Genomic DNA, 17,089 nt, shown 5'->3' with positions numbered 1-17,089 from the left:
AGCCCTTTCTCTCAGTTAATTGGGAAAAGGGCTACATAGAGGTTTTCTGAAAAGCCTCGTGGATGGGGCAAGGCACAGGCTGAGGGAGCCAAAGCACGACTCTTCTACAAGCAAAAAGGCATGGTGACTGTTGCTGGAGCTGTGAGTGACATGGCAGAAAGCTGCACCAGTCTAAAAATCAATGTTGTTTTATCCCCAGTACATAATTAGGATGCAAAGAACTGTACCAGTACAACAGTATTGCCCAGCATAGGCAGCGTGCCTCGCATTGCTAAGACACAGCATTCTTTCACATGTTTATGTGGTTGTGGAGGTTTTAATAGAATGTATTTTGTTGTTTGGTTTGTAGTTTCTGGCTTGGTTTCTTTTTCTACAGCTCTTTCTGTGGCAGATGATTGGAGTACAGCAGTTGTGTCTCTCTCCTGACTCTTCAGTTTAGGCTTTGATGCTCTAAACATGAGCATTTGGGACTGCTCCCATGCAGACACATTCAATGCAAACCAGCACTTGGCCCAGGAGATCCCTGCCTTTGTTGTGTGTATGCCCAAGGAAACAGAAGTGTAAGGATTGCATAGAACAAAACCAAAAAACATTAAGACTTATTTTTTCCCTTTTCATCTAACAAAAAATATTATATTTTTATTTTCTGATGGGTGGTATCTGAAACAATGGCAATGTAGAGGGATATCTGGTTCTGCAATTTATGAATCAAAGAAGTTCTCTGTTTTGTACTGATGTTATCCAGCCTCCACTACACAGCAGCTCGTTTGCATCCCAATGCACACAAAAGAAGCTTCTGTATATTGCTTGTAGTTCTTATTTAAACTACCTTTTAAGCTTTCCGAACTCACATTAACCATTTGTAACTTGGAAACTTTGCCCTTCCCACTCCTTGGAGGAGCAGAAGAGAGCAGTTGAAGAGACTGCAAGCTACTCTTCCATCTTAGGGCAGGAGGTGACTGTGGTATGTAGTGCTCTGGCTGAGATGTTCAGCTGCTGCAGCCTCTATGCAAGAACAAGAAATCTCTTCTTTTCAACCTTTAAAGAAGTTAGAAAGGTCAGTGTGTGCATTTTGGGTAGTTGAGTGCTATGCCTCCATGTGTGTGCCTGCAGCTTCACTGGAAGCATATGATTTGACAGCTGAGTCTATTTATAGTGAGTGTTTATATGTAATTTAGAATAGCAAAAGGTTTGCTTGGTCAGTGCTCTTCTGATGCAGCCCCCAAGCACGTGCTATCATAAAGCCTCAGTGTCCATTTGGTAACTGCAAATTAAACTTCTAAGTGCCCCTTCATGGCAGGTGTGAGTGTTGGTGTGAAAGAGTTTTGCACTGGGGCAGGTGTAAAACCTCAAAGCCGAGGAAGTTACCTTTGAAAGAATGTCATCAGCCTGGCTTCCATAAACCAGCTGCAGTGCAGGCTGAGAATAAATTGGTGTTTTTTACAATGCTTGGCATAGTTTCTAGGAGCTGTGTGATGTTTTTATGAAGATTTATGCATCTATTTCAACAAAGCTTTCTTTTGTAGTATGGAACAGTGGAATTTATTCATTGTTTCTGAAAAAGCTGATGATTTTCTAGTTACTATTTTAATATAAGTACCTGTTATGTAGTGTAGTGGAACAGGGAGCATAGTGAGCTGGCCTTTCACTGGCCTTCTCTGAGCCACAGGTGCTGTTCTGACTTGGATCCACTTGCCTTCAACAGCAGAGCGTGTTGCAGCTCATCATCCTTCATATTGCCATTTTCTGTCTTGAAAAGGTAAAAATGAAGGGAGTGTGTATTAGCTAACAGGTTTTGTAGCTTATATAGGCCATGTGGGTTAAAACATCCCCATTAAGGGTAATCAGCGTTAATCTTTGTTCAACCAAAGATGCATGAAGAGAGTTGTCATAGAACATCACAGAATGAGTTGGGTTGGAAAGGACCTGAAAGCCCACTCAGCTCCAACTTATATCCATATCCATACCTTCATATCATTCCTGTCAGGGCTGCTCTCACTGAATTCTTCTCCCAGTCTCTATTCATATCTGGAGTCACCTCCACCCACATGCAGAATTTTGCATGTGGCCTTGTTGAACCTCAGTAGGTTCCTGAGGGCCCATTCCTCAAGATAGTCCACATCCCTCTGAATGGATTCCTTGTGTTGGTTTTGAAGATATTCAGTTTCTTTCCATGTAGAGTGAGGAGGCATCCATCTAGACAAATAAAGCCAGAGGTTTTCCTTTTTCACGTTTTCAGGGGGTATTCTTCATGTCTTGTGTTTTACACAGCCACTGGCATCCTATCTCATGTTTTATTCAGTGTGTATTAAAAACAGATTTATTTAAACAATGAGAAGATCTGAACAAACTGCTCAGGAGCATGCACTGAGGATTTAACCTCTTGCATTTCCTTCATGGATATGGATCTTAATTTTACAAGTGAGTGTGGGTTTATTTCTCTGTGTGTAGGGGAGCACCACCTGGGTGGGAGGACCACCTTTGCATGTCCAGCCGAGTAGGTGAGTGGTGGCTCGAAGCATCTGAATTCAGTTATATTGCCTATGGACTGCTGGTACTTGTGGTCCATTACAGCTAGTTGCTACTCTCTGTCTGCAGCTCTTTCTCTGGTGAACACATTACCCCCAGTTCATACAGCGGAACAGATCTTGCAAGATGTCAGCTATGAGATGCCTCCATTGCATAATTTCATTGCTAAGTGGGAATTTCCCCAAAATTAACTAAAATGAACATAGAAAATTATATATTTGCCAAAATTTTTTCTAGAGAAGCTCTGACATCTTTGTGCTGCTATTGCTTGCTAATAGGAAAGAGGAACATGTGCTGGGTGTGGCAGTTTTACTGAATATCTCTTCAACAGAAACCACAGCAGACAAAAAGTAAGCATAAGAAAGTTTCTGATGCTTTGTTATTTTATTGTTAAGAGAGCAGCCTTATTAAGATGTGTGGAGAAGGCACTAGTATTGCCTAAAGAGCTAAACATACTTGATGTTGCATGTGCTCTGTAAATCTGTGAATCCGTCTCCTCTACTTCCATGCCATGGACTGACTGGTTTAAAATAAATAAATGAATAAATAAATCTGCGTACTTGGAAGCATGTTTTCATAGTTTAAAGACCTCTGTCTGCAGTGCTCCAGGAAAAAGAAAGAAAATGCAAAGTGCTAGGAAAAGTCAGGCACATTGCCAGCACTTTAAAGAGCTGTTATAAAAGGGTTTTTAGGGTTAGAGATAGGTTCAAAAACTTCCTGAGCCAGCACAAGAGATACCAGTGACAGAAACATCCGAAAATGTTTCATCATTTCATAGCTCCCCTCACAGTTGAATGGTTCTGGGGTGGAGGTGGAGGGGGCTCACATTACGTTATTTCCATTGCTGGGAGATGAAGGGCATGTACATGGATTAGACATGGTGCTCAGTGCCGTGGAGGTCACTGTAAATATAATTGCTCCCAGTAGAAATTAGCTAAGAGTTGTAGCAAGGAATGATTTGTTCAGCAGATTTGTACTTCTGAATATTCAGCACAGGAAGAAGACAGCTCATGGTGAGAAGGCAGCCAGGGCCACCAGGAGCCTTGCATCATGTCCACAAGGCTGATGGGAGCTGCAGCAGGGCACCCCTGCTCACTCCTCTCCTGAGTTGGCCTTTTGGCGAATGTTCCTTAGTACTTCTTTTTATTGTGACACATTTTGAAGGAAAGTGAGGTCAGCTCTGACTGGCTCACTTCAGTGTGTTACTGAACAGTTCAAGATTTTTCTTATCTGAAGTAGGAAAAAAAGCTGTTTGTTTCACGTAGAGCACCAGAAGTACTTCTTGGATGCAGTTACTTTGCTGAGCAGAAAGATTTTGCAAGCAGTTTGCTTACAGTGTATTTATTCATTTCCTTTCTTTTTCCCCCAAAAAAATCCTGCACAGAGGGCCTTGAAGGTCTCCCATTTAACCCATGATGCTTCCTGTGTGCTTTATAGGCAATCCCACAACTATCTGCTATAAAGAACTGTAGAAATCTTGCAAACTCATACATCAGTGTGTCCATCCCAAAGCTATCAGATGTAAGCACTGGCACAGGTTGCCCAAAGAGGTGGTGGATGCCCCATCCCTGCAGGCACTCAAGGTTGGGCTGGTCTGGGCTCTGGGTACCAGAGGTGTCTTTTTTAATCCCAGTGGCTCCATTCTGCTTTTTGTGCTACTCCACTAAGTTAGTGCCTCACTTGCCAGTAGCTGAATGCCAAATTCTGCAGCTGCTGGAGGTAGTCCAGCTGAACAAAGTGTTTATGTGTTGGCAACAACCTTGATGCTCCACTTCCTCTTTCATCAGGGACTATCAGCAGATGTATGCTGGCTGGATTTTCTGGTTTGCAACCTGTATCCTTGATCACAACCCTGTATTGTTGCAAGGAGAAGGATGCATAGTAACAACTACTTTTGAAAACCTCACAGCAGTTCCTTTTGATACCAAGAACTTGTTTTGATAATGTCACAGAACATTCTTGTTCCTTTCCACGAAGAAAGCATGGAGGTGCCTTTTATCTTCTCCTAGAGACCTTTTATGGCTGTTTTCATAGTTGCTCTTGGAGCTATGACATATTTGATGGGTGGTGCCCTGACTCTATGCTGTCTCATTTCTTTGCAGCAATTCCAAAATCCTTTATCTAGAACCTCTTCTGGCTTAGAGATCCACACAGGGCATCATAGGCATAGCATGCAGGACTAGTAGGAAGGATCAGGAGGATATAAGGCCTGTCCTTAGCATGCAAAACAAGGTAGGCTTGCTTTTTGGATACCAATCTTTTTCATAGTCTTCTTTCAGTCTCAGGATTTCCATGCAGGAACAGATTTTTTTCATGGGTATCATCTGCTCCTGACACCCAGTGGTGTGTCCTGCATGCTCACACATCTGAGATTAGTGGTCACTTTAAAAAAGGACAGTACTGCCCAACTATACCTGATAATGGTGTGAATTACCACTTCCTCACAGGGTAGACAGGGGTCGAATTTAAAGAACTCTTGGATGAAGGTGGCTGGGAACCAGATAAATTGTGCCATGGAAAGTTAAGCAGCACTCTGTCACAATATAGTTTCTCTTTCATGAGTAGTGGGAATGAATGAAATGAAAGAGAAGACCTTGTGCAATTATCATTTTGTTCTTTTTCATCATAGTTATTCTTTTTATCATAGCCAAAATCTGCAGTCTTTTATGGGGACAATGAAGCAAGCAGTTTGCCAGAGGTTAATGCAGTCACATCCCCAGGAACACATGGATTGATTGTGCATCCTTCAGTGTGGTATAATGGTGCTCTTTTTTTGTGGTTTCAGAAGCTATTTATACAGAAATCTTTGAGCCACAGTGACGCAGGATATGGCACTAACATAGTAGCTGAAAGGCAAGTGCTATTCTTGGATATTTCAAGGTGCTGTACTTTGCCTACCAGGGGTTAATTTAGACCAGGAGAGCACTGCTCCTGAAAAAGTGAGGACACAGGAATGAGACCAGTGGTTTGAATCAAACTCACATCAACAGTAAGTAAACAAATGTGAGGAAACTCAGAGTACTCATCTCTGATCCAACCCAGGAGCAGTATTAATGACCCTTTTTGGGGATGAGGCTGGGACCGCCTCTTTCATTGCAATAAGAGGTGTTTGATGTGTTCTTCCCTTGCTTTGATTTTTGCCTGCCCCTTCTGGCTTTATAACATAATGCAGAGCTGTGCAAAGCATCTCTTCGGCAGTGGCCATGTTCCCATCAATAACAGCTGAGAGAGAGGACTGACTGAAGAAGCATGCTCTTTTTCAGTTTAAGGCATGTTTTGGCAGTGTGATTCTCAAAGCTATGAGTTGAAATAAAGGCTAAATTTTATCAGGGTGGTGTTCTGGGTTTGCCTGAAAAGTTTTAATCAATATCGATGCTGTGAGGGCATGGACAATGGAAGTTACAAAGAAGCTGCCTCTGGACTTCAGGTATTTACCAGTAGCAGCGAAACATTTCCAGGCCTGTTCACTGTATGTCCCATTTTAAGAATGGGAAATGCTGTGTTTTCTGCAGTAAAATTACATGCTGCAGGATAGCAAATATCCTTCTGATGGAAAAACAAAAACACTTCTTAACTGTGCACTGTTGCAGTGCTTCCTTCTTCTTGATAATACTTTTAATGAGTCCTGAGACTGGCTTCACTGCAGTTGACAAAACACTAATCTTCCTCCTCTCTGATACCCAGGACATAAGTTACAGTATAATGTGATCTTGTCCAGATAGCAAACATTGGATGTTCAAAAGGAAACCAGAGGCATCCATGAGAGCCTCCTTTTAAATCATATCTCATCTTCAGAGCAGAAATATGAGCCAAAAGCTGTGCTTTCTGCCCATGTTATCAGCCTCATCTGGACAGGTTTAAATGAGCACAGATAGAATTAAGTGCTGAGACCTGGAATCTGGCTGTCTGATAAGCTGTCAGCATATACTCACCACAAGTAGAATCTGGGTAGTTAATCACTCAGTGGTTCCCTTGTGCAGAGCAATGCCATTTCTCTCTGCTGTCCCACAGCTTTTTCCTCCCTCTGTTTTATTGCTGCTATTTGTGGATGTGTCAGCTGCTGTCTGATAGCAGGGGCAGTGTCATTTCAGTGTGGACGATCTCCCTGTACTGCTTTGGTGACAGGCTGGTGGGTGTTGGGATTCTATGATGTGGTGGTACCCCAAGGTTGCTGCTGCTCTCAGGCAGTGTCTTATTTTGTTAGCATTCATACAGACAGCAGGAGGTCTATTTTGGACCTAACAAATCCAGAACAATTAATTTTCCAGGAGGACTTACACCGGAGTCTCTGGAGTCTTCTTAACCACCCCGTTGTCCACATTACCCTGGAGCTGTGCCCTTAGTTTTGCACAGCTGTCATGGTGGATTATGCTTCTAAAAGCTGTGTTGCAAGTAACTGGACTTAACACAGTTGCCTCAAGGGACGTGTGCCGCACCTTAACCAGCCAGCTATCGTCGTATAAGTTCACTATGGCTCTATCGAGAGAAAGCACACGCAGATTTCTGGCAGTTGATTATATAATGCTGTCATTTCAAGTGTCTCTGCCCTTTTGTAGCACTTTGTCCTATTCACAGTCTGGTACTAGCAAGGGAGAAGCAGTTTTTATTCCTATTAAGGAAATAGATAGAAGTTAATATGTCTCTTCTAATATAACTGGTTTCATGTTATGTAAGATCAAAGCAGGCCTTTGCACATTAAGTTGCATCCACCCATGCTTCATTTGGAAACTTGTGTTGCAACTGGACCCCATCCAAACATAATACCAGGAGTGCTTAATGTCCTTAACAACAAAAGAAAACACAATTAAACTATCTCTCCTAGCAGTGTTGTTTAAAATCTACCAGTTAAAGTGTATTATCTTAGTGTAACGTTGTGACCATCACTGGGAAAATACCAGAATACAGTGAGCTAATGGATTTCCAAAAGAAAAGTACAGGATACAGGTTTGGATTTTTTTTTTTCAACATCACTGAGAAATATTTTTCTATGCTTAAAACCTGTGGGTACAGGAACAAAGGAACACTCCTGCTAAATATACCTTGCAGGCACAGTAGGAACAGAGCCTGGCCTGCATGTGCCAGCTGTCCTACCTGAGGTGACCTCTGGCCATTAGCCTTCTCACTTACCTTGCCACCGTGTTCACTGCAGGTATGGGGCTTTTGGCATCTTTCATGGAGATATGGATGGACATGAGGAATGTTTCCCACACCTGGTGTGGAAGACCTATGAGCTGCTTGTTGGTCACCTCTGCTTCAGGATGCCTGATGCCAGAGCTTTGATTCTGACCAGAGCAGCTGTTTTCTGGTGAGAAACCCTCACCAGGTCCCCATGTCAGGGGCCTTAAAAGCCCTGCCCAGGTCCTCTTGCCTCTGACCCATCTGCCCCCAATCTGGTGAATCATGAGCAACCATCAAGTCATGACTTCATGCCGCTAAAGAGGAGGCAGAATTTGAGCTAGGTGGTGTAAGCAGGACAACTCGTGTGGGCTGAAAGGTGATTTCTTGTTAGTAATTTTCTCCACAGCTCTGCTGCCTGCTTTTCTTTGTCCTGTGTCACCATGACCAAGGGGCACCAGTGATATTTGCCCGAGGAGCCTGCCATCAGCAGGACTTCTGTACTCCTGTTCCTGCGAAGCTACTGCCACTGGCTTGGGACTGCATGAGCATTTCTGCCTGTTATAAAGCATTAAGTCTCTCATAGAACACTGGAAGTTGAAAAAGACACTCCAGTTTCCTCTGTGTGTCAGGTTTTTGGCAACAGTGGAACTCCACAGGGACTACTGTTTGTCTTTACGCAGAGATAAATATTCAAATTGCTTTGGCAACAGCTGGGCCTTTATTCAGAGATTAGCTTCACATATCTTTATGAATTTAAAAATCAGTTGGGATCCTGACCATTGACACTTAATGACTTCCTGTTTTTGTCTAAGATGCATTTTTTATGGCTAAATGGCTTTGTTTTGTCTTCCGTGAGGGAAAAACGAGAGGGCTGTCTCTCTTCTGTAGTCATTAGATCAGTGGCAATATCCATTTTTTCTTAACAGCCTAAAGATTTGAGGGATTCAAATGGATACGGATAGACTTTTGTTTTCAGAAAGCATCTTGAATGTGCTTTCTTTGGAAGATGTCCTTTAAAACAAAAACATACATTTGAAATGAGGGGATACTCAAACACCTTTGGTTTGCACCCATCATTTGAAAAATAGCCCCAGTCTCCTCCATTTGCATTAGTTTTCTCCTGCAGAGATGTCAACCAAAGATTGTTTTTCTGTGGCCGGATCAGCTGGCCAGTGATCAGCAAACTCAATTCACAGCAGGCAAAGAATGACACCATGCAAGTGCTAACGTGGTACAGAGTTCACTGAGTACCCATGAAGTGAATCAGCCAGTTCTGCTGCTGCCCATGTCTCCTTTTTCTCTTCAGCATGTTTTACTTTGATATTGGTCATCCTCAGGTTTTTCTGTCTGTTGTCATTTTGGACTTAGAAATTTCAGACATTGACAAGTCTGACAGGGACCTGGAGACTTGCTATGCAAGCTGGCAGGAGGAGGAAGACTGAAAGATGTCAGCCACCCCAAAAGCAGAAAGACATAATGGAGATAGGGACTGCAGATGGAACTATACCAGCCACTGGTGTTTTCTGTCCATGCATTTCCATGCTGCAAGACAGTTAAGGATACTACTGGGGGTGTTACATAGCATTTATTGTCAGTATTTCATGAGTCGCTGTGTTGAGTCAGGTGTATCTTCTGTGTGCAAGTAAGAATCCCATGGGTGTACATAATCCTTACCCAGTGCTCTTTCCATCAGCAACTACAAATAATAACAAAAGTATGTTTTCATTCACCAAGAACCATAAGCTATATTGTAGTAATGTTGTGGCAAATCAAGGACAGTGATGTCAGACTCGAATTAGAAGAATGACGCCTACACTCTGTGTGCTTGAAGCACGATGAATGGTCTTTGCAGGTCCTTTGCATTGATAATAATTCAGCATTCATTTTGCATTTAATTCCGTAATATTTCTATCTGGAGGGAAACAATGCATAGCTATAAATAAGCTCTATGTCACACAGTATTTATCTCTATTCATGCTATGCACATGAGGGTATGCAGTATGATAAGGAGGCTTATTGATACAGATTACAGATGGGGAGGGCATAAAGAAGTGCAGTTGTACTGCAGATGATGAGCAAGCGGCTGTCCCTGCTGAGGGTGTGATTGTGTGGGGATGTGGAAAATGCCAGGCATTTCTGAAGCCCTTGGTGGCTGAAGCTTTGTTAAGCAGAGCTAGGGCTCTCTGCTTCTGTGTTTGCTTTCAATCAGCAAGGCAGCTGCAACACCAGCTTTCCTCTGCACCTTCCCAGAGGTGGCAGATGCTGCACTGCGGGCAGGCCACCACTTGCCTGCAGCTTGTTTTGGATGCAACAATTTGTTTTTCTTTCGCTGTGCTTTCCTCACCTTCCATCTTCCTCTCCCAGCCACCCGCAAGCCATCTGTGCTGCTGGATTCATCATGGCAAGACCCTGCTCCCTGTTGGTGACCAGCGATGATGCTCAGTGTCCTCCTGGTCCTGGTGGGAGAGGTGGTGTGGCTGCCCAGGTGCACTCTGAGACCAGGGTTTGAAGAGCTCTGTGAGATGGGCCCTTTCCATATTTCCCTACCTCTCTAAAACAGGCCTTCTCCATATCTCTCTCTCCTCCACATCTCTGCACGAGGAGCCAGCAGGCTGCTTGAAGCCATGTGGGAAAGCAGCAGAGCCTGGGTGCACACCCACAGGGGTGGAGGAGGGCTCACAGGAGGGACACGCAGTGGTTTAGGATGAAGAAAATGAGCGTTTCAGGAGAGGGATGTAGTTTTGATGGCAAGAGCTTGAGGTTGACCTCCCTCACCTTCCTTGCATCTCTGTCTGCCTCATTGCTTTCTGCTTGAAATGGCCTTTTCTCCTCCTTCACGAGAAGCAGCCTGATGGGCAGAGGAGCAGCTGCCAGGCTGCGAGCAGAGCGGTGTGTGACTTGGCAGGAGCAGAGGCGCTCCTTTTATTTCACTATTGTGAGCAAGAGGAAAATGAGCGTTCATGGAACAAACACTGTCTTATGCCATTCAAAGCAAAAAGACAGAGAGAAGAGAAAAAAAAAAAGAAAAAAAAAAAAAAGTAGTGCTGCTTAAGAAATGCTTCGTCTGCTGATGTATGAAGTTGCAAGAGCAGCTATCCTGCCTGGTGCCTGGGAGGTGACCACATGAGGGCCCTCACTGCCAGGGCTGGATTGTGTTCACTGCTACCACAGGGACATCAATGCGGGGCACTTGGCTGTGCAAGGAGTATGGGGCCTGGACCTGGGGATGGGACAAGGTTAGTTCTGATCTATCCTTCAGCTCACTGAAAAACAAAGAGAAGATACTTAAGACAAGCTGGCAATGTTTTTCCTTGCTCTTCAATATCCTTACCATGATGTCCAATCTTCCCTCCAGTTATTTTGGCTTCTCAGGAGAGGAATTCATATTTGCTTTGTTTCTTAACAAGTTTTTGCAAATGCAGGCATCAGTGTAAGAGAGTCTGCCCTGTCATAGCCATGCACCCCAGGATGACCAGGCATCAGGGCTCCTCAGCCCCTCTGGGACATAATGTCTACACTTCATTTATGCCTATAGGTCTCTCCTAGTGTTGTGGTAGGACAATGACGTGTCCACACAGATGGTCAGATTTGATTCTTTGAATGCAGGTGATCTTCGTATGTCATTGTAGTGTGGGCTTCACTACATCTGTGCCACATAGAAATAGGACCTGCAAGTAGCTTGAGCTGTCAGCAGTGCTCCTGAGCAGAAGAATGTATCAACACTTTAAATTATGATGAAACCCTTTCAGTATGTAGACAGCAGGAAACATTCAGAACTCATTGTTTTATTGAACGTGATATTTTTAAGTATTCAGTGTTTGTGAAATCAGTGCACAGCTCATTTCAGGAAAGGGAAGAATTTAACCTCACTTTCAGCTTGTAGCTCTTTGCTTTGACAAGAACTCCAAGTAAGAAGCTGAAAAAATAAATTTCAAGCTTTTTCATTCCAGGGAAAGAATTCCACTTTTAACAGATGACGTCTGAAGTAATGGGAGCCTGGCATTTTTATTTCCTCATTCAAACATGCCCTCACCTTGTGTGATGCTGTCCAGTATTTTCCAGGGTTCTGACAGTTAAATAACAAGCAAGAAAACCCGAGTCATTGTTTCTGTCACCGTTTGCAAGCGCTTCTTCACTTAATAAGCCTCAGGAGCCATTAGCATGGTGGAAAGTTGTGCTAGGAAAATCCCATGGGCTAAAGAAAAACAAAACCCGCTAGACTGAATGGGGCTGGCTTCCATAGATTTGCTTCCCAATACCAAATGGGCCATCTGCTCAGAAGTGTGGAACTTGCTGTGCTTGCCCAAAGGTCAGTCTTGGATGTTGTGTGGAAGAAGCCAGTTCAAAACTCAGGGATTTACCTCTGATGTGTGAAGCCAGGTAGTTCTTCATAAACAGTGCAGTTTCTGAGACCTAGCCAAGACACTGTGGAGCTCAGGGTTTCCAGGGCTCCACCTGAGATCAGACTTCAGGCAAAAGTGTCAGGGCTTTTCCACTGCCATATGGCATATTTAATTTCTCAACAAAAGATTGGAAATGAAACAACAACTAAAAAAAAGATCAAGAAATTGTTGGAAAATTGGAAGCTTTCTGTTGCAACTTTGAGCAGCCTTAGGAGAACTTTCCTGTCAGCTCCATTGTTCCCACATTGGACTTTCTGCTGCAGGCCAGGTGAGGATGCTGTCATCATTCTTTGCTCTTGACTGGAGATCCCATGACTGGTAGTGTTCCCGTCTCTGTTGTTATTCTCTTGAGGCAGTCTGTAGTGAAGAAAATACATGCTCAAGCTGTAACAAAGTCCACCATTGCCTTGCTGGCTAGGAGTGTGAGTACAGCACACATCACTTCTACAGTGAGTAGTTTAGTTTGCAGGATTTGCTCAGTTTCTGCAGGAACCAGCCCAGCAGAGCTGCTCTGCATGGAGGGCAGCCTCTGAACCAATTGGGTAACGTGCACTTAAAGAGATGCAGTTTTCTGCTCTTGAGGGAATAGATGTGAGGAAGGAACAAAAGAATAAAGTCCTTGGCCATGGCTTCACATACTTTTTTTCTAGGGTTGCTGGAATCCAAAAGACCTGCAGACAATAGCTGTGAAGTGGATTCATGTGTCTGATGCCACCTCAGCGTGGGAGAATTTCAGCCCTCTTCTGTAGATTTACTGGCAGACCCTAACAAAGTCATTTGGCAGAAGAAGTCAGGGCTTTGTACCGGCAGCTGGCAGCTCGCCTCCAGATACTTTCCCTGTTTGAGTGTTGCTGGCCAGCAAAACGATAGGCATTGAGGGGCACTGTGCCACTGCTGTTTGCAAGCAAGCTCAGTTTGAAGTTGCTTTTTGGTGTGTTGAAAGCCTGTCTGTGCTTTTCTGGTTGGCACCCTGTGTCTGTAGCACAGCACACCCTGCAAAGCTGTTTGGAAACCGCTTTCCTGCTTGTGAGGCTGGTGTGTCCAAAGGGATAGGTGTCACACTGCACCTTCTTGGTGAGCACAGCGAATAGATGGACTGAGATCAGTCATCCCACAGAACATACTGCTGCCAAAAAGAAGGAGGTGGTGTGTTAGCACATACCACAGTGACACAGGAACCCACTGTGAGCAGCGCTGGCTGGGTAGTGTTGGGAAGCCCCTATGGCAGCTCCTGCGCTGAGCCCTCTGGCTGATGATAAAGCTTCAGTTCCTACCTCCACCAAGCATGTCAGCCTGCAGAATCTCAGGAGCACCATCTTTGCTCTGACATGATTGTTGTGCAAGGGCTTCCCCATGGTGTTTGTATTCTAAACATCCTTAACCTTGGAATAAGCTTTGCCATTCACTCCTGGAAAAATTCAAGACATTCTGATTTCATTTCTGCATTGAACTCAGAATTATACTCTGGGCTTTGTCCCTGTCAGAGCTTTACAAAGTAGGGAAGGGAGGGGGAAGCATTTTAATCAGGGTAAGGCTCTTTGGCATTTACCCTATTGAAGCCTGAGGAGCCACTGAATTTCTGCTGAATGGAGCCCTAAGAAAAGATCTGTTGAAGGACGACATTTCAGTGCAAGAAGGATGTTTAGGACTTTCCATTACATAATGGGACTGAAGTGGATTGACATGACCCAGGCTTTTTTTTTCTCTTGAGAATTGCTGCCTGCACCACTTTTTCTGTTACTTCTGCTTCAGTCACAGCAATCACAAAATGGCTTTCTTTGTTACTAGCTAGAGAAGTAAATTACAGCATTGTTTCTGCTGATCACTAGATTGATTAGTCATAGGTCTCTAGCAAAATAAGAAGGTGTTCCTCATCATTAATGTTAAATGCAAGTGTATGTGCTAAGCAGGAAACAAATGGTGAGAGTGGAGAAGCACCTTGCTTGTGTGATGTTCTGCTCATAACTATTTCTGGGTCTCTGAAAGGCAGCCATCTCATCAGGTCAGTGAAGAAATAGCAAGAGAAAGATACTCTTGAAAATGAAAACTAAATTCCACCACTTCCACTTGGATTGCTGTAGAATCCTGGAATGGCTTGGGTTGGAAGGGACCTCAAAGATCACCCAGTTCCAAGTCCCTGCAGTCGATAGGGCTTCTGACCGCTGGATCCTCATGGTGTGTGACCAGTTCTGTTGTGTTTTGTCTTCTCTTTTTCCCTCTAGGTGCTTTCATAATCTGCTGGACCCCAGGTCTAGTCTTGCTTCTCCTCGATGTGTGCTGCCCACAGTGCAATGTCTTGGCCTACGAGAAGTTCTTCCTGCTCCTGGCAGAGTTCAACTCCGCCATGAACCCCATCATCTACTCCTACCGGGACAAGGAGATGAGTGCGACCTTCAAGCAGATCCTCTGCTGCCAGCGCAGTGAGAGCGCCAACGGCCCCACCGAAGGCTCTGACCGCTCGGCCTCCTCTCTCAACCACACCATCCTGGCCGGCGTCCACAGCAACGACCACTCGGTGGTGTAAAGGCCCTGCCGGCTGCCCCTCCGACAGAGCTGCCCTGGGGAGGTAACCCACTCACAAGATTTTCTCAAACACTAATGGACCACAAGTGCTTCTTTTCCAGTGAGCCCAGTGCGACACTGTGCCGGCATCGCCGTGCTGTGAGACCTTTGCCTTCTGCTTGTGGAAGTGGAAAGCAGAGACCTTGCAGCAGAGCTGGCTTCTGGGGAGCATCGCTGAGACTTTATTGGCCCTTGCAGCACCTTGGTGCCACTCTGAATAAACTGATTAATTAAGCTTATACCTGCTTCACTGCATTTACATGTAGCCACTTAGTCTTTTTAAAAAGGGAGTAAAGGGGATAAAAGTATGCCTTTCATTTAATAGACATGTAATATTTATCACCATCAGCATGCTTTTGATGAACATTTTCTGTGCAGGGAGTAAAACCGGGCTGTAGTCTTCATATCTTTAGCCACACTGCCATAACAACAGTAAAAGCAAAAGTATTTTTTTCTAATACAGGCAACAGGAAGATGATGGGAACTGACTCTCCTTACCTTCGTTACTGGTGTTAGAAAGCATGCATGTTCTGTGTGTATGCGCATTGTTCTAATTATGGGGGGAAAAAAGCTCGTTGTAAAGTCTGCAGGAAAGTAGAAAAGTGTAGACTGTATTCCAGTGTTTGTTTAGATTATGAAATAAACAGTACTCTAGTCACAAGGTATTTAATGTTCTTCTTTGAAGTGTGGTATGAAATGTGTAACATGTGAGCGGTCCCAGGTTTTTCAGGGTCAAGTTTTTAAAGCAGGACACATCTCTAGGCCTACAGTCATGTTGGTAGGCCTTAAAATTTTATTATTTTTTTTTTGCTGTCCAAATGCATTTTGTGCTTATGATGGAAGGGAATTAGATTTTTAACGAGGAAAAAAGCATATTGTTTAAGATACTTGTAATTAGAAACAAAGCAACTTCTGTGTCTTGCACTTAAAAATGTTTATGGGGCGTCTTTTAGTTTATTTACCTTACATTTCAAAAGCAGTGGGCTACTAGGAACCAAGGTACAACTCTATTTTGTAAAGACCAAATATTTAGTAGTCTTTTGCAAATAGATGAACTTTTCTATGTATTATAGCCACACTTGCACATTGTTATGAAAAGCTAAGCTAACAGATGGATTTCTTTTTTGTATGTGGCTGTTTCAAACAGAAATGCCACTAACATGAATGTCACTTCCCAAGAATCAAAGGTGTTAGTCAGAATTCCTTGACAGAAATAAACAGAAGCAATGATGGGATAAAGAACATGGGACCTTTCCCTGAGAAATTATGTTCTTCTAACAATGTAAAATATATCAATGGTAAATTCCTAGGGGGAAAAAAAAAAAAAAAGAAAAAAAAAAAGAAAAAAAAAAGAAAAAAGAAAAATATGAGAAAAATCTGAGGTGTATCTGTCAGTGTAATGTATTGGATGGAATGTAATGTAAGGCACAATATTCTCCCATGTGGGCCAGGAAGAAATGGAGAGGATCAGCTTATCACAGAGTAGAGTTTTTAGCATCACTGTTTAAAATCACGGGGGGAAAAGAAATTGCTTCAAAAAAGCAAGATGGAGGGAAATCTGACTCCACTGGATAAAGTGAGAGCTTTGCCACTGCTTTCAGTAAAATTCACTTGTACTTTTGAGCCAAATTTGTATGGACAGTATTGAAGATGTGAGGAGAGGGGACAGAAGAAGCACAGTCTTCCAGCTGACTGAGGTATCCTATGTGGTGCTTCCTTTGGACAAAGCAGAGGTCTTTTTCTGACTGTATAAGAGCAAGTGAATCTGAAGGTCGATTTGTGTTTTGTTCACATGACTGTACTGAGAAAGAGAACAGGCAGAATGAGCTTTTTCATTTAAAAGCATCTGCTTGGTAAGCACAAGTGTTTCATGGTGCCTGCATTGATGGGCGGGCTAGTGCAGGTAGGCAGAAGAAAGGAGAGGGTAAAAGTGTCTCCACAGAGAGGGGGCATCTGAGAAACATATTTTTTTTGTTGTTTCAAGAGTGCTCCCTGGATCCAAAGATTGCACTCTTTCATGTCCCTTCCTTCCACACAAAAGAGGAGCATCACACACACTGTGTTTTGGGTTGAGGTTTCTCTTTTCCCATTGTCCTTTTAACTGCTGTTTGCATGTTCTTTTCAGAGTGAGTTGGGAGGGTGATGTTGAGAAACAGCAGTTTCATTCACCACAGTTTTCTGTGCTGAAAGTGTGTGGTGGTTTTGGGGAAGCAGCGGCTGAATAATGTAACCAAGAGCATGATTGCTTATGATGTGCTGCTGGGTCCCAAGAGCTCATGTGAAGATGGATACCCAGGAAGGCTTTTCTGTCCTCATCACAACTGCAACAGGTGGCAGATGCTGCCAGGTACATCAGTCAGACCTTCTCCAATGAGACTCTCTGTTATTCAAGAAGCTGGACCTGATCTTCTGGATTCTTAACAGCAGATAAAATTCACTTGTGGGATAGATTAACCTGGGAGCACTTCTGGCAGCAC

At 43.7% G+C, this 17,089-nt stretch overlaps 1 protein-coding gene across 4 annotated transcripts in view; it reads left to right on the top strand.

The window, feature by feature from the left end:
• LPAR1 (lysophosphatidic acid receptor 1) overlaps positions 1–15,270 on the top strand; it is a 59,279-nt gene extending 44,009 nt beyond the window's left edge. For 3 of the 4 annotated variants that reach the window (XM_015849878.2, XM_015849876.2, XM_015849877.2), the window contains exon 4: positions 14,273–14,734. In XM_015849878.2, the coding sequence (XP_015705364.1) occupies positions 14,273–14,574 (302 nt within the window). In that variant the 3' untranslated portion in view covers positions 14,575–14,734. Of the gene's footprint in view, positions 1–14,272 lie in introns of all 4 variants that reach the window. The other variant, XM_015849875.2, reaches the window with a different exon arrangement.
• The last annotated feature ends 1,819 nt before the right edge of the window (positions 15,271–17,089 follow it).

This window comes from Coturnix japonica, chromosome Z (genome assembly GCF_001577835.2).
Source record: "Coturnix japonica isolate 7356 chromosome Z, Coturnix japonica 2.1, whole genome shotgun sequence".
Classification (NCBI taxonomy): domain Eukaryota; kingdom Metazoa; phylum Chordata; class Aves; order Galliformes; family Phasianidae; genus Coturnix; species Coturnix japonica.
The sequence above is the reverse complement of the archived record's forward strand: the minus strand, read 5'-3'. Positions and strand labels throughout refer to the sequence as shown.